A 27188-nucleotide genomic window follows, 5' to 3' on the forward strand; every position below is an offset into this window, starting at 1 on the left:
AATTATGGCTGCTAAAACTGTATATATTATACAGCACATTTTATCAGACTTTTAGTGACTTCTAATCATACATTTTTTACATGTGAATATTTTTCATTTCAGCAGACAATGAAGAAACCAGGAAAAGCATTTCAAAACTGAACCAAGAAGTAAGTTATTCTCATAAAAATATTTGTAAATATATGAATAAGAGCAAACAGTATAACATTTTTGATTAAGCCATTCAAAAGTGTAACCATGTTCCTTTAAAATTTTTAAAGATTGCTTATATTTCAGAATTAATTCTACTTATCATATTATAATGTTTAATTATAAGCAGGATAATGAGCAAGCATATTTTGTTTTCTTAACTTTCAGTTAAGTGATAGCTTCATAGGCAAGTAGTCTCTGTGGGTCATTGAAGGCCTAGGCAATTTTCTACAAAGGTGAGAATCAAACCCTTTACTTTATGTCTGTCAATTAAACACCTTAACCACTAGACCAACCCCCAGCTCTTCTGTTTATCAGGTGCTTAATCAATGCCAAGAAGTAATGCATTGCCTTAATTCTCCTGTTTTACTTTTTTCTGTATATAACACAAAAGCAAGCTGCTTTCAGAATTCATAGGTAAAAGTTAAACCCATTGACCTACAGCTAACACAGTGTGGTCGACTGGCTTATGTACTTACTGTATCAAGTGACACTAATTGTGTTGACAGTCTGATTAATTTGAGTGCAGTTTCTTTACAGTGCAGATTATAAAATAAAGTTTGTTTTCAACTAAAAATGAAACCAAGCACACTTTTTGCTTACATTCCAGTGCTGAGTTTGCCAGTCTATTTTTAAAGTCTCTCAATGAAATGCCAAAATTGTTACAGGTCTCTGGCATTGCAGGTCTGGTCAAGCTGCTCCCCGCATAGAGAATTGGGTTCCTGGTCATTCTCCACAATTACGGTCCTGGTACTGCACAAATAAATCAACAGTCAGGCTTCCTACAGTCGACATTTTCTTCTGGTTAGAGACTCCCCAAGGTCTCCACACTTGAGTTTGTAAAATCTTTGAGAGAGGCAAAAGTTTCTACCGTCTTAGGCTACATGCTTTGCATTTAACAACATTTTAGAAGGCAATTCAGATAAAACTGTGCTACTCTCATGTTTTACTACCATAATGTGTTGTGTATATGCACCACCATTACATCTGTACCATATTATATCGTGTGTATATATGGCACTTCAAAATAGCATTGCTTACATCTCTACCAGCTATAATGCCACAATATGTACTTCCACTGTTTACTGTGGTCAAGGCCTGCTCCTTTCAAAATGCAAACATATTAATTTCTACCATAAATCTGTGACCCTTTATAAATTTATTTATTTATTTATTAGCAGTTAATGACTGCTAACATCCATTACACATTTTCACAAACTCAAGAAACATTAAGAAATGCACCAGAGTTGTTTTTGCAACACCAACATTATTTAAGAGATGTGGCTGTCTCTCCCTCAGGTTCTAGTTATGCTGCAGTGTTAGTTTAGGTCTTTAGTATGGGTGTTCATGGTGTTACATTTTGTTAATATGTACGAGGACATGCAAAAAAAGAGTAATTTAAGGCCTTGTAAGGTAGGCAGTGGTCACACTGCAGGAGTTTGTATGAGACAGAGAACAGGACTAGGGCATTTAAGGCAATCTGTGTAGGGTATAGAGCTAAAAGTCATTAAATGTCTCAGTAAGTAAGCATTGTGTTTTTTCAAGGCAGATCATGTGTTTGCTCAGATACATGCCAATGGGGGTGTTATATTCTATTATGGGCCTGATAAGGGGTTGTAGAGAGGAATGACATCCTTCCTGGATCATGAGGATATAGCTTTAATAATTAGCTGGGTTTTAAGTAGAATGATTTTCTAAATGCTACAGAGACGTAGTAGGCAAAGAGGAGTTCATTGCCAATGAACATACCCAGGTCCTTAATAAATAAGTCAGTTTTTTGGGGAGGGGGTATCACTGTTTACCAAAGTCACAATGCTACACATTTTGAATTTAGCCTTAGTTCAAAGACCTGGCACCATATGTTTGTAAATGACTGGCTTTCTAGATCAGTGGTAGGGCCACTCTTATGAAGCGGGAACAAATAAAACTAAGCCTCTGGCATCAATTCATGGAAAAGGCTAAGGATGACCAGATTCTGGAGTGGATCAGTGAAGTAGTGTTTCATACAGGACATGAAAACACCCTGGTACACTGTCAGGGTCTATGGAGCTAGTGTTTTTTTACTTCCAAGAAAGCTTTTAATACTTATTCAGAGGTGATCTCAGGGAATGGTATAGACACAGAGGTGATCTCAGGGAATGGTATAGACAATGTATTATGCTGGGGAAAGGAGGCAGCTGATGGAGGCTACTGTTTAGTTTGAACTAAATCTGTCAGCTAATTTGTTTGTTCTTTCCTCAGACTTTGAGAGGGTCGTAGTGGCATGAATCCAGTCAGTACAATGGGCATTGCTTGTAAGGTTTCTAGCATAACTGAAGAAGGGGTTCTGTGGTTTGCCAGTACATTGTGGGGAGGCTTCATGATAATTACAAGGCTATAAAGGAATTCCAGGTATTTTCTTGCTTTATAAGTCTAGATGTGATGGACACACTTCTGCCTATTGAGGGGGTACACTCAGTAGTCGGTTTGAAGAGTGGTAGGTATTGAACTCTAAGAGGGTGAATGAGCTGCCAGTGTACTGGAACCTCATTTCAATGATGATAGGAGAGCAATTTCTACTGACACATCTAGCACTCATCAGCAAAAAGGAGACAATGGATATGAATGTTGCAAAAAACCTGATGGGTAGATATGTCGATCATTCCTTGCAAAGCAATTTGGACTGTTGACCATCCACCTCCAGGTGGACACATATTGATCCTCCTTGGAATGACAAAAAAAAACTCAGCCAATTATTAAAGTTTTTTTTGTTCAATTTATCACATCATTCTCAGCAAGGGTTTGGATGCTGCTCAAACTACATACCAGTCTTGGATACATACTCAGAGACATCTATATTACAAGATCGAATGCTTAGGTGATCGAACACCTAAACATCGAACTTGTAATATCGAACCCAAAAATGTTGAATGGCGCAGGAAAACGCATCAGTCGGCCACAGAAAAAAAAATAACTTTACACCCCCCCAATTAAATATACCAACTCCAAAATCACTCTACAGTAGACAAAATGACAAAATCCAGCAAACAGCCAAGGGAAATCTTTGCCTGCATTAAATCGGCCATTCGCTGTTTTTTGCTTTCGATGTTACAAGTTTGATGTTTAGGTGTTCGATCAGCTAAGCATTCGATCTTGTAATATAGACCCACTCAGAGAACTATACCATATTTCTCTCATCATATAGTCCAAGGATGGATTTTTTTGAGTTATTCACACCAACATGTAAACAACAATGTCATATGTGTAGGTGATGTGAAGTAATTTGTGTGCCCTAATAGCCTGATGTACCTCAGCTTCTAAGAAGCAGCTTACCATTACCCCTTCCTTACCCAGCCAAGCGTATGTTTTTTTCTGTATGTCTCACCATGGAATCACATATAACTAAGACATTCCCATGTGGACATAGTAGCCAGCGAGGTCTTAAGATATCTGAGGGGACCAGCTGAGTGACTCTGTAGTGAGAGCTGGATGCAGCACTAGGCAATCTAGGCAGCTGCCTATGGCTAGTATTGACTGGGGGGGGGGGGGCTGAATTGACTAGGGGGTTGAAAAAATAAAAATCTCTTCCATAAAAGCCGAAAGACATCTGTTAAACACAGGAGGTCTTTAGGACCTCACAGGAGACTTTCCGCAAGAACACAAAAAGGCTTTAGGACCTCGCAGGAGACTTTCTGTGAGTACAGTAAGCCCCAGAAACGTCAGCATTAGGACATTGTCTTAATGTGAATTGTGCAAGAATTAGCAGCAGAGCAGGGAGTTAGATATGGTGTCCACGCATGGAATAAAAAATTGAAGATGAAATGGGTGTCTGTACTGACAGGGAACAGAAGACTGAAGCACATGCAACTGAACAGTTATGTGAATGAAGCTAAACGAACTACAGCTGAAATAGTGAGTGCAGATATGAACAGACGGCAGAACAGGTTGTATGTGTCAAATGATGGTAAGTGCATATTTGAACAAACAGCGGAGCAGGTGTGTGCAGCAAAGCAGGACTGAAGCTGAAAGAACAAAAAATGGTGAGTGCAGATTTGAGTAAAGAAATGGCAGGTATATATGTGTGTGTGTGTGTAATGCCCTAGTTAGAGATGATATGATTAACTTGATCAGGCTGAAACCCTATATCTTAGCCACAGGTGGAGCCTGAATCCTCTATACCATCTACCAGACTGCTCAAAAAATTATGAGTTTCAGTGCATTATCAAGGAAGTGTGAGTTTCAGTGCATTATCACGAAGTTTCAAGGAAAGAGAAATTTACTGTTGCTCATGCTGTGTTTTCAATGTGCAACTGTTTTATTTAGCAAATATGCTTGTGCTATAGAATTTAAAAGCAGTGTTAGTAGCACAACAGGTAGCATACTTGTCTTTGGTGCAAAAGGCTGTGGGTTCTACCACACCATGCAGTTGGATAGCTGATACTGTGTACACTTTAAGGGGAAAGGTTGGAGTATTGCACTCCTGAGTGTGTCCTCCTTTGAACAAGATGCCTAGTAACAATGAACATATTGTTGCTTTGCCAGCAATTCCCTACTTCATTATTACCAATTTGTTTTCTTTTTATGTAACATAGGTAATTTATTTGTCAAGGGCAGCAGCACTAAACTTGTAGATCTTCTTCTACTTATTTTCCCATTTAGGGGTTGCCACAGTGGAACAATGGTCCACAGAAAAATTGGCAGTGGAGTTTTATGATGTTGAGTTGCCACCCCAGCACCCAACCTTCCACAGAAGGCACTCACATGCACACACTTCACACCTAGGCCAGCTTAGAGTGTCCAATCCACCTTCAGCATGTCTATGGGATGTGGTAGGAAACCAGATCACCTGAAGGAAACCCATGCAACAACAGAGAGGACATGCAGACTCCGCACAGAAAGCACCCCAGCTGAGAATCGAACCACAGAACATCTTGCTGTGAGGTGGCAATGCTAACCTTTGCACCACCTTGGCCACCCAGACACTAAATTGGTAGACAAACCACTGAAATGTAAAGTTGTTTGCCAGCAGCAACCTCTTCATCAGATGCAGATCTCTTTACTGTGGAATTATTCAGATGACTTTTACTTCTGCAGAGATTGTGCATATTGACTGATACTGGTGGACTGTAATGACAGATGTTTGAGTGGCCTTTTATGGGTAAAATGTTCTGAAATTGGTAATTTTGTCATTATTGGTTTATACATTTTGTTTCATTCCTTACTGGAAAAAATGTTCAAAACTACAAATTTAAAACATACTCTAACAAATGGTGCTGTATTATACAAGGAATATGCATATATGCATTGTCCTAAAAATGTGGGTATGGGACCTGTGGTTTGAAAACAACCCAAAAGTAAACTTTATCCACCACTGGCCAGAGGCATTTCCTTAGAATGTTGGTTTCAATGCTGTTATGAATGTGAGTTTCAAGGGCAGAGAGGTTTACTGTTCATGCTAAGTCTGTTTTCATTTTGACACTATATTATTTTGTTTAGCAAATGGATGTTGGTGTTTGTGCTATACAATTTGAAATAAAAGTCTTAAATTAAATCCAGATATCTTTAATCACTGTAGAAATAAAGAAATAATATACCCAGTTACACTGGAACGGCTGCCAGGGGGGTGGGGGCTTATCCATTTGACCATGATCCAGCTCTTCCTGTAATGACAGTGCTTGTGGTGGAAGACATTAAGTGCAGGTTTTGAGGTGCATTGCCACTGAGGAGGTTGTGTAACAGGTGTGTGTCTCAGAGACCTTTGAAATCCTGGGAGAGAAGTACTTCAGCTTATGAAGGCTTTTTATTTATAAAGTGACACATTAGTGTAGGGTGATAATAGGCTGGCAAAAAAATCACTTGAGACAGGGATCCCATAGTAAACTGTCTATATAGTTGGTAAGGATGGTAAAAGAGCAAGACATAGCTTTACCTAGTATGGAGACCTAAATTAAAATACAGCTTGTGGTAGGGGAAGGACTAGTAATTAATTTTAGTTGCCTAGCAATGATTACCTTGTATAGGGGCTTACAATAAAGTACAATTTTTTGGAAATGTAAGGATTAGTAATTTATTTGTAGCATCCACAAAGAGATATCTATTTTTCCTTATCTTAATCAAAAAGGGAAATGGGGGTGTAAGTTTGTTTTGCCATCCCACTTGGTAGAGTTATCAGGTAAAGAAGCTACAAATATTGACAACATTGACTTGAGGTGCTTAATGACAAAGGAATAAAACCATTTTCTAGTATTAAATGGAAAGATTTAAAGTGAAACACAGTGGCATGGGTAGAACAGAGATAGAAAACAATAGCCTGAAATGACTTATCGCTGTGGAGTGCACTGTTCCCAGAAGCTGCACAATGAGCAGCTCTGAGAAGCCCAGCTACGTGGAGCAGAGGTGCACAGGTCATAACAATTTATAACAGTAAAGAAAACTAATCAGCCAATCAATAAACAAGCAGCATACACTACTCATGGGGATTGAGATTTCACCCAGGACATATCTGGTTTTCTTTCTGTCACAAAGCAACTCAGTAGGCAGCAAAAATAATCAGTTTTCCTATACCAGTAAATATAAAGTCAAAAAGCAAGCAGTATGTACAAGTTAAAAAGGTTAAACAGCCATACAATATGTCACTAAGTTTCTTTATCTGACAATGCAACTCAGAATGTTGCAGCAATCAGTGGCAAAAAGTAGTAGAGAACCTTTGGAAATAAATGCATCTGCAATAATATGAGATAAAAGAATAAGTAGATGAACAAATTAAATAAGTCACTCAATGGACTGTCAATTTGTTTATGCACTCACAGCATGGGTTCTGTTACACAGCTCTAAGAAGACCTAGTGATTGTACCACAAAGGTGTACAGGTCTCAGCAATTTAAAACAATAAAGAAAGCTAATCAGCCAGTTAATAAACAGGCAACATGCACTAGTCTTAGGGTTTAGGATTTCACCCAATGCAGAGATGTTTCATTCTCTCACAAATCAGCTCAGTGGGCAGGACAGACAATGAATTTTCTTGTAGCAGTAAATAAGCAACAAACAAGTTTCTTCCTCTAACAAAGCAACTCGGAACGCAGCAGTAGCCAGTGGCAAACCAAAAAGCAGTTCATCACCTTTAGAAATTAATTCAATCGTGACAGTTTCCAGTGGCTGAGAAATGGTAGTTTGGTCAAGTTTGGGAGAAGCAATTAAATTATCGCAATAGACCTGTTTTACAGTTCAGAGAAGTGAACTTAAGTGCAGTAGGGAAGTGTACAGTTCACACCAGTTTAAAACAGTGACAAAAGTCAATCAAGCAATCAATAAACAATTAGCTTGCATTACTCCAGAGAATCAGAATTTCACCCAGAAGAAAGACATGTTTTCTCCCTTACAAATCATCACAGTAGGTAACACAAGCAATGCGTTTCCCTGTAGTAGTACAAACCACCAAGTTTCTTCTTTCCACTAAGCAACTCAAAATGCAGCAATAACAAGTGGCAAAAAAGAAAACAGTATGGCGTGTTTAAGAATTTAATTCAGCTACAAGAATTTTAGTTAAATGAATAAGCAGGTTAATAAATTAAATGAAACAAGTCACTTCCTTGGTGGTTGGGAGATCAGCAGATTGGTCAAGTCTGATTACAGCAATCACAGGAGGAAACCTGTTGTGCAGCTCTTTGAAGTCCACCCAAAACAAAGCACAGTTGAACACAGATCACAACAACTTAAAACAGGATTTCACCTAGGACAAAGGCATGTTTTGCTCTCTCATAAGGTAGTTGTTGTGTCTTTCGGCTTTTTCCCGGTTAGGGGTCGCCACAGAGGAACTCCGGTCCACTAATGATTGGCAGTAGATTTTTATGTACCGAGTTGCCAGCCCTGACGCACAACCTTCAACAAAGGTACGCCCATTCACGCATGTCTCCACACAGAATACGCTTTAGCTGAGAATTGAACAGGACAACGTCTTACTGTGAGGCGACAACGCTACCGCAGCACCACCACCGCAGTTCTCTCATAAGGTAGTAAAGAAAGTTAATCAGCCAACCAGTAATGAATGCTAAGTTTACGTTCAAAAATGACTCTTGGAGACTGATATTTTGCCCAAGACCCTGCCAAATTCTTTTTCTCAAAAAGTAACTCATTAGGCAGGACTATTAATATGTTTTCCTCTAGCAGTAAATTAAAAGTAAAAAAGAATATAGTAGGTGCAAGCTAAATTCATTAAGTAGCCACACACAATTTGGAGTGCAACTGTTGCCAGTGTAAAAAAAAATAGCACCTTTAAGAAATGAGTTCAACTACAACAAATTAAGTAAATAAACAGATGACTAAATTAAATAAGTCACTTCCCTGATGATTGAGGAGTAGCCATTTGGTCACATTCAGTAAAAACAGTCACAGCTGGAGACCTGTTCCACAGTTCTGAGAAGCTCAGACAAGTTGCCATTTCTTGTAATAAAATGACACAAAACATAACTGAATAGGAAACAACTCAACTAAGAGAAGTGCTACATAAAAAGAAAGATTATATTTAAACATAATACACTGAGTCAAATATCATGGTTTAAATTAGCATACAAGAGCCTTTGAAAATCATAATAGATAATTCCTGCTACTTTATACTCCATTTACATTTTTTCTTCACTAATCAAGCATCTTCACTATGACACAAATTATAAACACTGTCTACTAGATGTTCTAATATCTTTGGCATGGTCCTTACCAACCTGGCCCCTGCCTGTACCTACTACGAATCTCCTCACTCCTGAAGAAACTCTGACCACAAATCAGTTACCTAGTCTCACAGAATTAATGGTATCATGCCCACCAAATCAAGCTATCTTTAGTAACTTCTCTAGAGCAAACCTACTTCAACTTGTAGAAGACCGATGCAAAATTCCCAACAATCTCCCATAAATGGAGCCAACTGAGAGGGCTGCCACATTCACCTCCAAGTTTTACCAGCATCTACACAGCTGTATAGAAAAGTCTGTGCCCATCCACCCTAAATATAACGGTAAGTTCAATAGTGAAGCTCTCTCATGGAGCTCCCAATTTAATAAACTCTCTAACAAAAGAAGGAGAATAACAAGTTGTAAGAAATCGCCATCCCACAAGACCACACTGAAACATAACAGCAAGAAATGTACGAGCACGTTACGAAAATGTAAAGCAGAGTATGAATTTAATGTTGCTGCAGACACCAAAGGAAACTATTCAGTTATGTCAGGAAATTAAGGAATAATGTTCAATCATGTATTAAGTTTATCCATAATAACATCACACATTCCAATTCAGGGATATAGTCAATATATCAGCAGAATAATTTGCTGCTAACATTACCTCACTTACTGTATGGCTGTGTCCAGTATCCCTGAAAATGCAGTTTCTGTTGTAATCACCTTGGCACATGTTTGATAGTTCTTGTCAAAGTCTAAAAATAATGTTTTATGGGGCATGATAACATACCAGGCTGCATTTTTTGAGCATCTACTTAACTGTCCAACCTCATTCTGTCCACATGGTTTGTCCCTGGAGCCTGGAGAATAGCCACTGTAACTCCTTTATATAATGGTGACCCCTCTACAGACCCAGATAATTATAGGCCATCGGGCTTACCAGTCTTATATGCAAAACTTTGAAACTGACCACAGCAGAACTAGATATAGAGACGCAGGTAATTTAACTAGTTTATATCCAAATCACTTTGGTTTTGTGGAGGGCAGGTCCTGCCTTCTGAACCTAGTAAACTTCTCTGACAAGGTTACAGAGTCTGTGGACAGTGGTTACTCTGTTCACTCTGCTGATCTTGACCAGGCCAGGGCTTTTGACAATATCCCCCATGCTGGTATTACTGAAAAGTTAGACAAACTTAATGGAAAACTCTACACTGTCTGCTGAATTTTAACTGACTATCCAACATATCCCAAGAAGTGAAAATTGCTGGTACCTCTTTGAATGTAATATTGTATCTAGTGGGGTACCACAGGAATTAGTGCTCGCCCCCTCCTGTTTGACATTTATTTTGCAGACATCCAAGTCAATATCCCTCAAGTGTGATTGACCAAGGCTGTTGATGATTCCAAGCTAGGCACCGTTATCCACTGATACTAAACCACACCAAAAAGGGCTGGAATATAACATTCTGTACATTGTGTTCTGAAAATCATGCAGCATAATAGCGTTCGGCAAAAAAGCTGCTCCCACCTCATATAGTATAAGGCGGTACTTCTCTTCAAACAGATAGTCATAAGAAACCTTGGTACTTTTGAGCCATGAAAATGCAATCCTTGTTGACCTCCTATTTCTTTGCAAAACCAGTAGCTCTATAAACACCTGTACTAGGGACTTAAATTTACTACAACAAATAAACAAGACTGTCTGGAGGGACAGGTTTCTAACAATGAATTCCCAGCGTATGAAAAAAGTTACCACTACAGGGCAAGCAAAGTATTACTTTTATCTACCTTTATGGCTAGGCTTGATGGCTGACTGGATGGGTAGACACCAGGGTTATCACGTACAGTCCTGCTTGATTTGGGAGGTGGGTACTTTTAGGTAATTAAAGAGGGTGGCAAGAACTTTTAAGCATGTCTACTTAATGGTGTATATGGCCATGCCTCATGATCCTTGCGATCGCTTCTCTTGTATTGTTTCTATATTGCTAAGATCAAAAGTCTGGCTAAGCATGTGAGTGCTGTTGTTATGGAAACATTTATTTAAAAAGTAAAGAGTTATTTAACCCTTTGAACCCTTATCACTTGTCTTTTTTTGCTGCTATAGAAACTATGTTGTACATTATGAAGTTTGCCGTTGCATACTCAAGATGGCAAAAACACAAAAAACAACATTATAGCATCATATCGAAGGTAAACTGATGCCTTCAAAAGTACCTTTTTGACAACATGGCACTTTTCTTTCCATTAAAAGGCTGTTTTTTTTTTTTTTCACTATTTCACCTGAAATGTTATCAAGTTTGGTGCTGAGATTCTCTTTACATTACTATGCCAAAATATATCTGTGCTTTGTTCTCTCTGTGATATGATTAAAAAGAATCATGTAGATAGCTGATCGACTCAGAACACTTTATATTTGAACCCTTTACTGTTATCTCAGAAGAGTGAAACAGAAATAAGATTTATTCTTTCACCAGAAGCAGTGGTATAAAACATTAGTTGTGAACAAACTGTTTTCATTCAACTATAATTTCTTTTTTCAGTAATTTGAATGCTAATGTAAACTATATATTTTCATTCAACTATAGTTTCTTTTTTTAGCAAGTTGAATCCTAGTCTATTAGCTTATAGTTTCAGATAAGACGTATATAGTTTATGAAAAGAGAAATAAAAACACGTATACTACATAGATTACAGTTATCCGTTCTTCATAGTACAGTGACAATAAAAAAAATTATTTCTCCCTCAGTACTTCATTTTTAAGAATAATCCCTTTGAACAAACTATTGTCTGTTGCCCTATCAGCACTTTCAGGGTAAGCCCATCTCTTCACTAGAGTTCAGTATTGCAGCATGTCAGATTGTCTGTCAGAATGATCCATTTTTTTATATTTCCTATGCAGATGACATCAGGCTTGGTTGAATTATTACTGACTCCAGTTACATGCTTCTCAACCAATCAGCACTCAGCGATTGTCATCCCTGGTCTTTAGCTAATAATCTCATCCTGAATAGCAGTAATGTTAATACACGGTCTTTGGGAAATGCAAGATTGATTTTACTTAAACCTCAAGATGCTTATCTTGAAGAAGTCACTCTTCAAAGATATGAGAATCACGATTGACAGGGCTCTAGCTTTTAAACAGCATAATGAAAACATCTGTAAATCCAACTGTAAAACTATGGGTTATATTTTGTGGTTCTTTAAATCCAGAAAATTTTAGGTTTGTTAAAGAATTTCTTGTTAAGTCTATTCAGTACAGAAAGAGAGAGAGAGTGATAATCAAGATTGAAGGCCCAATAGATATGATTTACAGTCAAAGATTAGTTTCTTTTGCTTTGGAGGCATGGGAGTTATATTTTCTGATGAATATACCTTTAAATGTTTTTGGAGTAGAGTTTTTTATAAGGTGCTGGTTAGCATGAGATACAGTATCTATAAAAAACATGGACAATTGTTCCCCCCTCACTGAAAAACATGGTATCAACTACCTGAGGATGCTGGAATTTGATTGGTATTATGATTCAGAAAATGTGCAGATTTTTGACAGGAAGACATTTTAGCCTGTTTTCTCAGTCCTCATTTGATTTTCAAACTACTAACAATGAAATAATGTCAGCCTACCAACCCCTTGCTCCCTTAAACATTTTTTATTTAACTACTTCAGAAAATTAAAGGGAAAACTATAAATATAAAATGTTATCAATAAACAATAAAGTGATCACCTAGCCACCGAATATAGTGAATATGTTTGCAGAAAAAAAAATTTGAAAATTTCACAATGAACAGACATTAGCCAGGTTGCTAAAAAGACAAGGCAGACATTCATTATGTGACTACAGATGTGATAACTGCTGTCACAAGCAAAATCATTAAAAACTCAAGTTCCATGGAACCAGAAAACATACCATATGGCTTCCTATACAGAATCAAAGAAAATCTAATTAACGCCTATTAGTCATATTAAACAAAATGATATTTTGTTGACACGCCCCTGACATACAGCAACAGGCTGTTGTGACACCATTTCACTAGTGGGGTGGTCACATCAGACCCATTAATTTTACATCTATCAGCCTGACTGATATTCTTTGTAAAAATCATGAACATATTCATAATAGAGCTTAATCAAAATGGCACACAGGGAACATGGTGGGTTTAGAAAGGGAAGATCATACTTTTGGTTCTTTTGACATAATTGACAAATTAAAAGTATTAACTTTCAACCCATATATAACTCAATAGGTAAAACACATGTTAAGCAAAAGGACACAAGTCAGACTGGGGAGTTTACCAATCTGTTCCCAAGGGTGTCGTCACTGGAGTCCCATAATGATATTTACAGGAGTCACTTGTGTTTGGACAATAAAACTGGAGCATGGGCTCTATATAACTAAATATTCTGGTCATTACAAACCAAAATCCACTGAAATATGTACTAATAAATATATATCTGCTGCAGTAATAGTGATCTTATTGTTAAAGCCCACAAATGGAGCAACATGAGGTTTCACAAGAAGTATATAAATTACAATTTGAAAATAAATGCTCAGATCATAAAAAAGATGATCTAGGAATGATGATAGATAATTTAAAGTCTAACCATTCTTTAGCAAACTCAGAATATGTGTTATGTAGTCTATCTAAATATAAAACACCACATGTAGTTACTCCAGGGAACTTACTGTAAAATTTTAAACTAGACTGATATAAACTGTTATTAAATACAGCACTGTGTCTTGCAGTCTTTAAATTAAGCCACCTGAGACAATTTGAAAAGGTATGATTCCTTACTAAACAAAAAAAATCACAGGATTGAAAAAGCTGAACTGTTCATAAATACTTCAGGAATCATCACTATATTTTATGTGCAGCTTGCTTAAATGTGACCACTTGAATGGTCTGTAAGGCAATCTGTGTCTGGAATGCACCACTGGAGGCAGGTAACATCAGATTACAGAACCTCGCACTAAAAGGAAAAACATCACCGATAAACTACACAGAGTCTTCAGAGAAATGAGAGAATAAGCTTCCCCTTACAATGTATATTTGTAACTATGTATGAGTCCTTATCATAATATCAAAATCTTTTAATATTGAAACTTATAATATCAGTGCCAAAAATATCAAAATTCATAATATCAAAAATGAAAACCATTCCCTAATTGTTGTGTGATGCCAGAGTGCATATATATAAGTTGCAGGAAGTGGGGGCACACACACACACACACACACACACACACACACACACACACACACACACACACACACACACACACACACACACACGCACACACACGCACACACACACACACGCACACACGCACACACACACACACACACACGCGCACACACACACACGCACAAACACATACACACACACACACACACACCAGGCATTACCAGGCTATAATTCATACCACACCTTTCGGCCACCTAACCTGGACCAAAACACTAAAGGTGGAGGTGTGGCCATATTCATTAAGGATATCCACACCTCCAGGCCAGTTGCTCAGCATAATGCATCAGAGATTATCCAAGTGAAACTAACTCTGGACAAGACCACAATCCAAATTGCAGCTTGTTACAGATCCCCCACCATGCCCCAGGATTCCCACTCTTCATTTCGTGATACACTGGAAAATATTAGGGTACAACCTAACACCTTAATAATGGATGATTTCAACTACCCCATCATTAACTGGGAAAACTACTCATGTACCAACTCTTTTGCTCAATGTTTTCTGGAATTCATAAATTCCAATGCCTTGGATCAACTTATCCACACCCCCACCAGGGGCAGCAATACCCTAGACCTGGTCATTACCAACATGGGCAACCGGTGTTCCACACTAGAGGTCAATTCCTCGTTGGTCAGCTCTGACTACAAGCTAATCACCCTAGACATCCAAATCCCGCCCTCATCCCACATTAGGGAAACCACTGTAAAAAATGTCTCCAAAGCCAACTCTTAAGACAGAAGTGGCAAACTTCATGACACCTATGCAGACAGACAATGGAGGTAGTGCACAAATGCACTTTATAAGCACTTACACGAGTGCATGGATCGTGCAATCCTTAACAGAATCAAGATGCTAGCCTCCAAAAAAAGGAAGCCAATCTGGTGGTCCCCTGCCATAAACAAACTCTACAACAGAAGAAAGAAACTGTTGCAAAAAAATAGTAAATCCCATGATTGGAGGAACTCCCTGGTCAGCCTCAGTAAAAAGCTGAGATCCCTCATAAAGTCCTTCAAAGCTAGTTACTATAACAAATTCACCACTGATTCTAAAGACAACCACAAAGCATTCTATAGCTATGTCAAGAATCTCAATAGCAACACTCAGATCTGCTCTGAATTACAGCACAATGGCACTAAATATACAGAACCAACTGATATTGCCAACATCCTGGCAGATAGGTTGAGTGCTAACTTTACCCCCCTCTCATCCCCTAAAGGGGCCATCTCTATACCAGAAGAATGCAAAGTTCCTGTAATCACAGCTGCACAGGTAAAACCCACACTCTCCAAAGCCAAGAACACAGCATCCATGGGACCTGACAACATCCCAGGCTGCATTTTACATGAACTGCAGAATGAACTGGCACCCCACCTAAGTACCATGTTCAATGATAGCCTCATCTCAGGCTTTGTGCCCACTAAATGGCACACAGCGATAGGTATCCCACTCCACAAAGAGGAAGCCACCACAGACCCCAGGAACTACTGCCCCATTAGCCTGATGAACCTGGTCTGCAAGGCTATGGAACGTATCATCATGGAACTTATAAACAATGACTTTGGTAATCTCCAAACTCTGGACTCCACCCAGTTGCGGTTTGTAAAAGGCAGATCATGTCTCCTAAACCTGATAGACTTCTTTGAAGCGGTCACCAAAGCCATAGAAGAGGGTAAGATGGTTCACACAGCCTATCTAGATTTCACCAAGGCTTTCGACACCATCCCTTACTCTGGAATTATAGATAAACTCACTAAACTAGGTATAAAATCCTATGCCACAAGATGGATTGCGAACTGGCTCACTGATAGAACCCACACTGTGAAAGTAGCAGACTCCAAATCTGACTTCAGACCAGTGACAAGTGGAGTACCGCAGGGTTCAGTCCTGGGTTCTCTCCTGTTTGGTATCTACTTCTCTGAAGTACAGGCTAACACAGAAGGTCTTTGGCTAATGAAGTTCGCAGATGACTGCAAACTAGGAGCCATAATCGAAACTCCTAATGATGTAGACATCCTACATAAGGCCTCACTGAGACAGATGCCTGGTGTCAAAGCCATGGCCTCAAGCTCAATGCCAAAAAGTGCATTGTCATCCCTTTTGGTAAAAACTCTGCACCCATGAGCTACCAAATAGGTGGTAGTCTACTTAACACCGAAAGTGTGATAAGAGACCTTGGAACACAGGTGGACAGTAGTCTCTCCTTTGATAATCACATCGGCACAGTAGTCAGGAAATCCTTCTATGTGGCACACTTCATCACAAAAGGTTTCTCATCCAGAAAAAAAGAGGTAATTGTTCCCCCTACTTGTCACTTATTAGACCCATTATAGAGGACAATGCCCCTTTTGGTATGTACCTCACAAGACATCTACAACAACTAGAAAGGCCGCAGAAATACCTTACAAAGAGGATTACTGGCCTCAAACAGATGCCCTATGCAGATCGTCTCAAAAAAACTCCAGCTTTACTCCATCGAATATCGCATACTCAGAGGCAATCTCTGCCTAACATACAAAGCTATGTCAAACCCAGAGCTGTTGGACATGCTCCACTTAAAGAAATCCCAGTCCCTTCAAGCTACACACTCTAGGGACCTAAACCTTGTCAACACAATAAACAGAACATGCTGGAGGGATAGATTCCTATCCCAGAGACTTCCAATACTCTGGAACAAACTACCTATTTATAGGAAACAAAGCTCCTCATTAGCACTCTTCAAGAAAAATCTTGATGATTGGATGGGAGATAGGAAATTTACCCTGGGGATCACTTCTGTGGCTCTGCTGAACAGGGGGACAGGAAAACAATTTTCTTGTGTGGCAAAAGCCAGGGTACCTTTTTGGCTAGGCTTATATAGGCCCTAGGGCCAATAGCCTGGTACCTACCTATGAGCAAATAACCCCAATATCTGATTTCTCTCTCTGAAGCCTCAATTTTAAACAATCAACTATGAATATCTCCTCTCCTTCTCTCCAGTGGTGGCTCATGATATCGGACTGCAGTCCCCCCAGCTGTGAACTACAATGGTACAATCCAATAACTTCTCCTAACCTCACATAGAAAGTGAATCCAGACTGCTGCCTTACCAGTCTAGATTCGGGAAGAAGGCAGCAGATAGCTGATGCCCCAGAAGTCTATGCTGTGCTAACCACATAGACTGGAAGGGGATCGGACTGCAAGGTCAGCATTCTTGGAACAGGAACAGGAAGTGTGCATTCCAGATCTAGCGCAGATGAGCCAATAGTCAGGATGAAGCTGTGGAACAGCTTTGGATTTTATCATCATTGCAGAGCCAGCTTTGGATTTTATATCATTGCAGGTGCAGAATGAAGCGAATTTGGATTTTATCATCATTGTAGGTACAGAATGAAGCAAATTTGGAGTGTGTATTTTATCATCATTGCAGGTACAGAATGAAGTGAATTTGGAGTGTGTATTTTACCATCAGCAAATGTGGTGTGTGTGTGTGTATGTGTGTGTGTGTGTGTGTGTGTGTGTGTGTGTGTGTGTGTGTGCGTGTGTGCGTAACATGCCCCAGTTAATTTATACTGGTGACTATAGAGAGAACTCAGGATACCTGCTGGTGGTTGTTAGAGAATACTTCAGGCTTGAACCCTGTACCCTGGATGCAGGTAACAAAAGCCTGAATTCCCTACCCACCACTATTTGTGAAACCTTTGTAGATTTTTGCCTTGTACTTTGTTCTGTTCTGTTCCTCATAAAATCTGTGGTTTCTGATTTCTTAATTCCTTAAATAGTTGGTGGTACAGTGGTAGCATTGTTGCCTCACAGCTAGAGGTTCTCTGGTTTCATTCTTGGCTGGGGTGCCTTCTGTGTGGAGTCTGCATATCCTCCCTGTGTTTGTGTATGGGTTTGCTGTGGTGTCCTCCCATGTTACAAAGGCATGTGTCTGCAGTATTTCTCCCTGTGCCTCTGCTGAAAATTGGCTTTTGTTCCAAGTCAGACTTTCTTGGTTAACAAATGTTAAATACATGAAATTGACAGGCATTTGAATTTTAGACTTCATATTCTTCAGAAAGTACATAGTAACACAAAACATTTTATTCTAGCAATTTTCTAAGTTTATAAGATGAATATTTGAAATTTGACCCTATTTTTGGGACTATATTCCCCCATTATTGGCTTCCTCCAGGTTTTTTGTGCTAAGGTTGAGAGTTATGGTGAGAACTGAATTCACTAAATGGTAGCCATTTAAGTTTCAGTCTTCCTCTCTTTCACAAAACAGCTGATTTGGCATAGTGGTATGTTGCTCTGACAGTTTTGCACAAGGTCTTGAGTCCAGGACTTGGCAGTGAAAATGTATGCTGGTAACACAGCATTTTATTCTAGCAACTTTCCAAGATTATACAAGGAATGTTTAAAATGTGCCCCTGGTTTTTGGGCTCTTGTCCCCCCCCCCAATAATTTTTTCCTTTTTCTAGATTTCTTGTGCTGCAAAGTTGAGAGAGACAGTTGAGTGCCGAGTAAATTTTACAAGGATCTGAGAGTTGCAGGGGAAGAGAAGTTTAGTGCTGCTTATGCTAAAGCTGATTGCATTGTTAATAGCACAACAGGTAGTGTACTTGCTTTTGATGCAGAAGGCTGTGGGTTCTACTCCTACAGGGGGTGGATGCTGCCGTACTGAGAATGTTCACTTTGGCAAACATACAGGCACTTTATTTGTAGATGAAACAATGAAATATAAAGCTGTTTGCTAGCAGCAACCTCTTCATTAGTTACAGATCTCTTTAATGTTGAATTATTTAGATGACTTTTACTTCTGAAGAGATTGTGCATATTTACTGATACTGGTGGAGTGTAGAAGTTTGAGTAGACTTTTATGATGGAAATGTTCTCATTTGGGCAGTTTTGTCATTATTGGTGCATGCATTTTGTTTCATTGTTTACTGGAAAAATGTTTAAAACAAATTTAAAACACCCTCTAACAACTGTACTGTATTATACAAGGAATATAATTTAATACAATCAGGAAGGTGTATCACACAACACATGTATGTCTTGTGTGCAAGGGGCCTATCATTTGAAAACAGCTCAAAGTTAATCTTTATACTAGCCAAATGTTTTTTCTTTAATGCGGATTTCAATGCTGTTTCAATGAATGTCAGTTTCAAGGGCAGAGAAGTTTTAATGCTAAGTCTATTTTCATTGTGAGACTGCATTGCATTGTTTAGCAGATGTCTTAGTGTTTGCGCTGTAAAATGCAAAATAAAACTTTCAAATGAAGTCCAAACCATCATAGAAGTAAAGCAGTATGCACATTATAGTGTTTATGGTAAATGAGGTGAGATAGCCAAGTAATGGGATATTGGAATGGCTGCATTCGACCATGATTTTGTGAGGGGGGAAGGGCACAAACACAAAGACAGCCCCAGCTGAACTATACCTCTTAACTGCCCAGATTTTCACAGAATGTATATATTTTTTGCTTCTTAGTTTTTGTTTGTTCCTCATAAAATTTGTGTTTTTCTGGCAAATCATTTAGGAATTAAGTCACTAAATTATTACAGACATTGAGTTTCAGGCTTTATAGCCTTCAGAAAAATGCATGCTAAAGCAAGGCTTGTTATTCTATCAACTAAATTTATAAAGAGCAATTTTTAGTACTGTTTGTATGATCCCCCAATATATTTGGCCTTGTCCAGATTTCCTGCATTAACAGGTTGAGAGGTATGTGCAAATACATTGCTTTATAGAATTAGGCATATCCAAACCTCTCAACTGTCCCTGATTTCAGCTCAAAATGTTGCTCTCCCTCTAATAATCCCTCCACAAAATGGCAATTTTGGAAGAAAATGTGGAGGGTTTACAATTAATAAATAACTGTAATAATCAGAGTTATAGATTACTTTTATTTCAGAAATGCATGTAGATTCATTTATTTTTTTCAGCTGCTCAAGTTAACAGTACTAATATTAAAAAAGTGTCCTTTCTTTGACAGGTTCCCCGGGAGACAGCATTTCTCCCCGGGCCTCCGCTGAAAACAGGCTCTGTGGAACCTAGTCGGACTTTCCCGGTCAACAAATGATAAATAAATAAATAAATAAATAAATAAAATAAATAAAAATAGGTTCCCAGCTGTACTGTGTGGCTATTTTATATTTTTGCATCACATTTTTGGTCCATTTTTCATAAAATTGTGGTTTTCTGGCAAATTAGTGGCAAATCATTAAAGACTGAAGTTAGAAATTAATGACAGACATTTGAGTTTCAGATTTCATACCCTTCAGAAAATTCATACTAATGCAAGACCTACTGTTCTATTAGAAAGTTTATAAGAGCAATATTTAAATATTGTCCTTATTTTTGGGCCTTTGTCCCACTTCTATGTATGGCTTTGTCCAGATTTCTTGCTCTGAGGTTGAGAGGTATGAGAAATGTGTCACAGCCATCACAGTCAGCCAGAGACATTTCAAATTGTGACATACTTGTTGCACCCCACTCCTCCATGTAGTGACTCTGGATGTGCCCAAACAAGGCAAGGAACAGTTATGAAGTGTAAGTGTGCAGAGTATTCCCCCATCCAAGTAGACACAAGTACTACAGTGGCTTTTCATCTGTCCTTGCTTGATTTTGCAGAATGTTCTGGTTTTCTGTCATATTTTTATACTGTTGATGTGTGCTTCTTATTATTCAGAAAGTGCCCGTTGCTCTGTGTTTAAGTAGCAATGCTTTCATGACCATCAGGTAAGCTTGTCTGAGATTGTAAGATACAAGTAAGCTTTAATAAGCATACTGTTAAATAATTACAAACATTGAAAGCCTTTTTGTTGTTGCCATGCAGAGAATACTTAACATAACTAGATAATGTATAAGTCTTGGGTATTGAAATGCATTTGACAGTATTTGTAATAAAGGACAGGATTACAGTATTTTAAAAAGCTCATTACCTTAGTTGGAGACTTGCAGTCATCTTTGCAGGCTTTACTCGTAAACTAAACAGAATAATAATCAATAATAATCTATCATGTGTGGTCCATAACCTGTGCAGTAATCCTTTAAGCAATATATCTTGAGCTTGTTTCTTGTTTGCTTTTCATTTTTTACTTTGATCATGTTTTCCCCATGAAACAAGTAGATAGTTGTTGTCAGGCAGCAGTTCTTTTTTGGATAAGAAACATTTTTACAAGTGGGGGTATCACAGAGATTGCTACTTTCAGCATGTTACTTGGTACTTTTATAAAGCTGAATATAAATTTTAATTAGAACTGCAGTGCAAGAAGTGGTTTGAGTTGAGTGCTGCTTGTTTTTTTATACTTGATTTTGACCTGCATTTAATGTATTTAAAAATTAATTTATTTTTTCATGCCTCACAACCTTTTTGTTTCTGTCTAGATATTAAGTAAACTGTCATTAGCCAATACATTGAAATATTTTTTTCTTCTACACTTCATTTTGTCTTGATTGGACTCTCATAATGACGGTTTGGCACCCAGGACAGCATATTTAATTAAAGTTCCAGTTTTTGTGGTTTTTGAGCATATCTCCTCCCCTTTCCAGTTGGCTGCACCCCTTCCCATTGCTCCCACCCATTCAGCTGTCTCCTGCAGCCCCCCTTTGATTTGAAGTCGCCAGCCGCCACTGCTTATCTCTACCATACTGACTCCTTGCTGTCACCTAAACTTGACTCCTCGTCCTTTAGCCATTCTGTCACCTCCTTTCTACCCTAAAGTCAACTCTCCTCTGCTAAGAACTCTGCAGATATATTCATACTCATGTGTTATCTTGAATGCATGCCATCTTTACTTAAATATTTATACCTGATTGTAAACATTATCACTGTTGTTGCTATTACCGTCTTTAAATGTGAAAGTACTGCTCAAAATACTTGGTTCTACGTATTAACATTTTTACTTTTGTATGTAATTAAGGATCATTTGTGTGTAATTAATGAAACTGAAAGTACTGCTCGAAATACTTTGTTCTATGTATTAACATTTTTACTTTTGTATGAAATTAATGTGGAGCTTTTTTCTCCGGGCCTCCACCGAAAATGGGCTCTTTCTCGGCCCAGTGGACTTTCCCAGTTAACAAATGCAATAAATAAATAAATGCATTTAGTTATTTATTTATTTATTTTCATTTGTTAACTGGATTGGTCCAACTGAGCCAAGGGCCCATTTTCAGTGGAGACTCGAGGAGAAAAGCTCCAAATACAATTACAGTCATTCAAGACAGAACATACATAACAAATAGGGATATACCAAGAAATTATACATCAAAATGAAAGTTAACTAAATTAACAGTTTTGTACTAGTTTCTATGTCTATAAAGACAGTAGCAGCGAGAAAATTTGGATACAAAAATATTTACAAGTACCAAACGTTAGTATGTTGTAATAGTATCACTAGGGAGCGGAGAAAGAAGAGAGGAAGAAGAAAAATAATGAGAGGAAGAAAGTAGATTTAGAAAGGCAATAAGAATCAGGTTGGAGCTCATCAAGGACAGGACCAGGTCTTTTGTAGGTAGTGTTTGAGTTCAAGTCTGAATTGGGACTTATGGGGGATTCTTCTTATATTAAGAGGAAGGGAGTTCCAGGAATGAGCTACTGAGTATTTATACAGTGACTTGCCAATATTTTTTGACGGTTTGTAGATTTCCAGAAGATTTTTGTCAGATGTACGAAGCTGACATCGAAGGTTGTATTGTGATATAATATTAGAGATTGCGGGGCAGGAAGTGGAGTTATAAAGTACTGAGTGTGTTATATGCAGTTGTGGAAAGAGAAGTTGTTTGGTGAATTCAGGCCACTGCAATAACGTAAGGGCAAGGCAGTGGTGGGATTTATAGGGGAGATTGGAGGCAAATTTAGCTATTTTATTGTAGGTTTGCTCTAATTTGGAAATAAGGGTTGACTGAAGGTTAGCAAGGACTGGGGCTACATAAAGTAGATAGGGTTAGAGAAGAGACATGGCTGGGAAGGGTTTGGTGGAGGGAGAAAGAAATTTATGATTACGGCACAGGAGACCAAGTTTTTGTGTTTTTTTTTTTAATGCATTGATTGATGTGCATCTCAAATTTTAGTTTGTCAATGGTGATACCAAGTAAATTAGTATGGAGTTCAGGTGTGATGATGGTGTTGTTAAGGGAGGTGATGTGGAAAGAGGATTTATGTTGTGCTGCTAGTTTTTTAGGAAGGAAAAGAAGAAATTTCTTTTTTTAGGATTCAATATTAGTTGATTATCAGTGAGTCAAGTTTCTATAGAAATGAAAGTATCTTGGGGAAGAGAAAGGAGTTCTAGGATGCTGTGGGCGGTGGTAATAAGGGTGGAGTCATTGGCATATTGTAAAAGTGTCGAGAGGTTAGTAGCAGAGTGTAAGTTGTTAGTAAACATATTAAACAAGTGGCGACCCAAAATAGAGTCTTGTGGAACACCAGTGTTGACAGACAATAATGAGGAGGAGACAGTTTGCCCGCATATAGATTGTTGTCTATTAGATAAGTAGCTAAAAAAACAGGCTAAAGAGGGGGTAAAAAGATGAAGGTCAGACAGTTTAGCTAAGAGTTTGGAGTGGTGGACAGTGTCAAAAGCCTTAGAGAGCTCGAGGAAAAAACAGGAAAGAAGTAGGTTGTTATCACAGGCTTCTGCTACTGTTTGAGTGAATGAGAGTAGTGCAGTAGATCTGCTGTGGTGGGGTCTAAAGCCATGCTAGGTGTGGGTTAGGAGATTATTATCAAGCAAGTCTTTAAGTAGCTGAGCGTGAATGCATTTTTCTAGCATTTTGGAAAGGGGGGATAATATAGCAATGGGACAATAATTTGAGGGGGTCAGTGGAGTTATCTCCCATATCTTATTGAATGTGGATACAGCATCATTAAGGGGGAGGTTATAAAGGAAGGTCCAGTTGACCTTGAAAAGTGTAGAGTTAAATTTGTCTGGATCGAAATGAGTCAGATTGTGACATTCTCTGTAAAGGTGTTCTTTGGGTGACTGTTGAGAGTATCTATGGATGTAGATAGGGGAAAGGTCACTCATAGAGTTAGGAAGTAAGTCTGTGTTGTGATAGACACTCAGATCAGAAGTAAGGCTCCAGTCTATAATAGATCCAGAAGTAGAATTTTTGTTGGTCCTGGTAGGGGAAGATATGAGTTGTAGAAACTGTACAGATTGAGGCCATGAGGAGCGGAAGAGGAGGAAAGTGAGGACCGATCAATATTAACGTCACCAAGTATAATGGTTTCCTAGGTAACATATTGGGTGAGCCAGGCGAGAAAGTTTTCAGGAACAGGGATGTTGTCACCTAGGGGATATAGATGGATATGATGGCAAATTTTTTATGGGGGTTAAGATGGCAGATTACAATGATGATTTCTGCAGGGGCAAAGCTGGGTAAGGAAGTTGAAAGTGGAGAGATAGTAAGTTGGTCAGAGTAGAGGATGGCAACACCCCCACCTCTCTTATTTGGTCTGTCTACATGATAGATGTTGCAGCCTGGGGGTAGGGTTTCTGAGTTAGAGATGTGAGGCTTTAATCAGGTTTCAGAGAGGGTTAAGATATGAGTGGAGCTAATCTGGATCCAAGACTGTAATTCTGTGATTTTGTTTACAATGCTTTGGATATTCAGAGAGAAGATAGAGATTTAGGTGGGGGAGTATGGAAGTGGGGTAAAGACTGAGGGGGTGAGGTAGAAGGTGAATGCTTGTGAGAGGTAGATGTGGATGGTCCTGGACTGGGGTGGATGTCACCATGCAAGAGAAGAGTAGAAGGAAAGCAAAAAGGAGAATCGGTCCAGAGTGCAGGGAGTTCTAGGATTTATACAAGGGGAAAGAGATTCATTTGGATATATTTTGATCATAAAGAGGTTGGAGGGAATGACTGGGTATAGGTAAGAACAGATTAGAAGTGTGTGAGGGTTGATATGTGAGTAGTGATTGTAAGAGAGTGTAGGTGCTGGTGTTAGGTAAGGAACTGATGTTTGGTATGATGTAGACAGAGACAGTAGGAGGAGAAGGTGGTGGTGAGATACTGAGTAATTATATGGTGACTGCTAATGGGTAATAGTGAAGGTGTATATCTAAGTGGAGAGTAAAGATGGGAAGTAGAGGTTTAACAAAGAGGGGATACGGCAGATTGGTATTGGGAGAGTGTGTGAGGTGGTGTAGAGTTAAAAGAGGGGGGGACTATAGTAGGAGAGGAAATGGCAGATTGAAGGGGAGGGGAAATTGGATGGGTAAGGGGACTGGAGAGAATGTGATACGAGAGGAGGGTAGGGGAGCGCAGTGAGACCCAGCATTTTGAGGGCAAAAGGAGCAGGTTGACCCAGCTGGCAGCAGGGCAAGATGAAAGAAAAATAATCATTTGGGACAGGGGGAGGCTATGCTGGCTGAAAGGGAAAATGGCACTAAGGCAGGGCAGGAGAATAAGCAGGTATAAGGTGTGGAGTTCTTGTAGAAACAACACTCTTAGTGGTGGTATGCACTGCTTTATCTTAGAAGGAAAGAGCAGCTCTTTAGCTAGGTGTGGCTATATTTGAACAGCAAAAGAAATGGGTACTAGAATACTAGATTTGGTTGAACAGTGTAAGCTCCAACAGGATCAGTTCCTGGAGATCCAAGAGCTGGAAAACCATCTAATCCTAATCAAATACTGCCACTAGTGGCAGAAAGGGAGCATATTAATGAAGGAAAGGTAAAAAGAGAAGTAAAACATAAGACGGGATAAGTAGCAGGGAAAAGAGAAACAACGGAAATCGGGGGGGGGCACGGCATGTGTGCAGACAACTATAATTCAAAAACATTGTTAAACTAAAAGTACAGGTATCACAGTAGGCAAACACTTACATTAAAATCACAGTAAGGGTGAGCTTTCAGTTCTGCCCCTTTCTGACAGTATTCCATGGGGCTCATAGGCAGCAGAAAGTGGTGTATAGCTTAGTTGAGGGAAGGCAGATTGAGTTCAGGATTAAAATTACAGTGAGGGTCTGCCTTCAGTTCTGCTCCTGTCTGACAATATTCCACGAGGCTCGTAGGCAGCAGAAAGTGATGTATAGCTAGTTGAGGGAAGGCAGATTGAGTTCAGGATTAAAATTACAGTGAGGGTCTGCCTTCAGTTCTGCTCCTGTCTGACAGTATTCCACGAGGCTCGTAGGCAGCAGAAAGTGATGTATAGCTAGTTGAGGGAAGGCAGATTGAGTTCAGGATTAAAATTACAGTGAAGGTCTGCCTTCATTTCTGCTCCTGTTTGACAGTATTCCACGGCGATAAATAAATTTCCCCAACTGCTTCTTTTTCAGCTACTAATAAATGTAGCCTAACAACAGTAATAAAACAGATGTGAACCTTGACAACACCCTTAATATTCTGAACCTTGAAGACACCCTTAATATTCTTTTCCCTTAAAAAATACATGAATTCGAATGTTATATGTATTTATGCAATTGTAGGAGTTTTCCCCCTATTTGTTTTCATGTACACAACCTACAACCAGAAATGGAAGTCTTTTGTATACAGTCTATATTATGTTAAGTCCAAATAAAGTTACATTGACAACTGTTGTGCTTATCAAACAGAATAATGCAGAAAATGGTGCATATTAAGTTATTATTTCATATATACTTGGTAATATATACTGTACATACTTTATTTCTATTTCAAACATTTTATGTTGCCTTGCAATGCATTGATACTGTATTTCAAATATTTTAGGTTGTTATTTATTGTATATGATTGTGTGACCTATATTGTGTTATTATGTCATTAAGTTTCTTGAGATTATATTCCTAGGCTGAGTCGGAATTAGGTCCAAATGATCCAGTGGTCTACTCCCAGTGAGCAAACATATAAAATAAGTATGTAATTAAAGACAATTTGGAGGGACAAGTATATCTCATGGAGGATACTGCTGCTGTGGAAGAGACTCCCCATCCACATAAAACAATGTTCTTCCCTGTCCATATTCAAGTTCAACTTAGATCTGTGGATGGAAAACAGAAAATTTACCCCAGGACTGTCTCCTGTACTACTAATGGAGAGAGACAGCTCCTAAATGCTTTATCCCCATGCATGGGTCCCCTCAAATTATCTGTGGTATGATCCCAGTTATTCTCATTAGGATAATATATAATTATTGGCTATCAGATTGGTCAGGCCAGTC

The 27188-nt window shown here is 38.7% G+C and overlaps 1 protein-coding gene across 1 annotated transcript in view; it reads left to right on the forward strand.

Annotated features, from left to right (window-relative positions):
* Window positions 1-27188, forward strand: part of LOC122793005 (potassium voltage-gated channel subfamily H member 8-like) — a 3945365-nt gene that overhangs the window by 3915585 nt on the left and 2592 nt on the right. Inside the window, exon 14 of the mRNA XM_044060632.1 lies at window positions 103-149. Coding sequence (XP_043916567.1) covers window positions 103-149 — 47 coding nt within the window. The remainder of the gene's footprint in view (window positions 1-102; window positions 150-27188) is intronic.

This window comes from Protopterus annectens, chromosome 2.part0, assembly GCF_019279795.1.
Source record: "Protopterus annectens isolate FY-2018-M chromosome 2.part0, PAN1.0, whole genome shotgun sequence".
Lineage (NCBI taxonomy): Eukaryota > Metazoa > Chordata > Ceratodontiformes > Protopteridae > Protopterus > Protopterus annectens.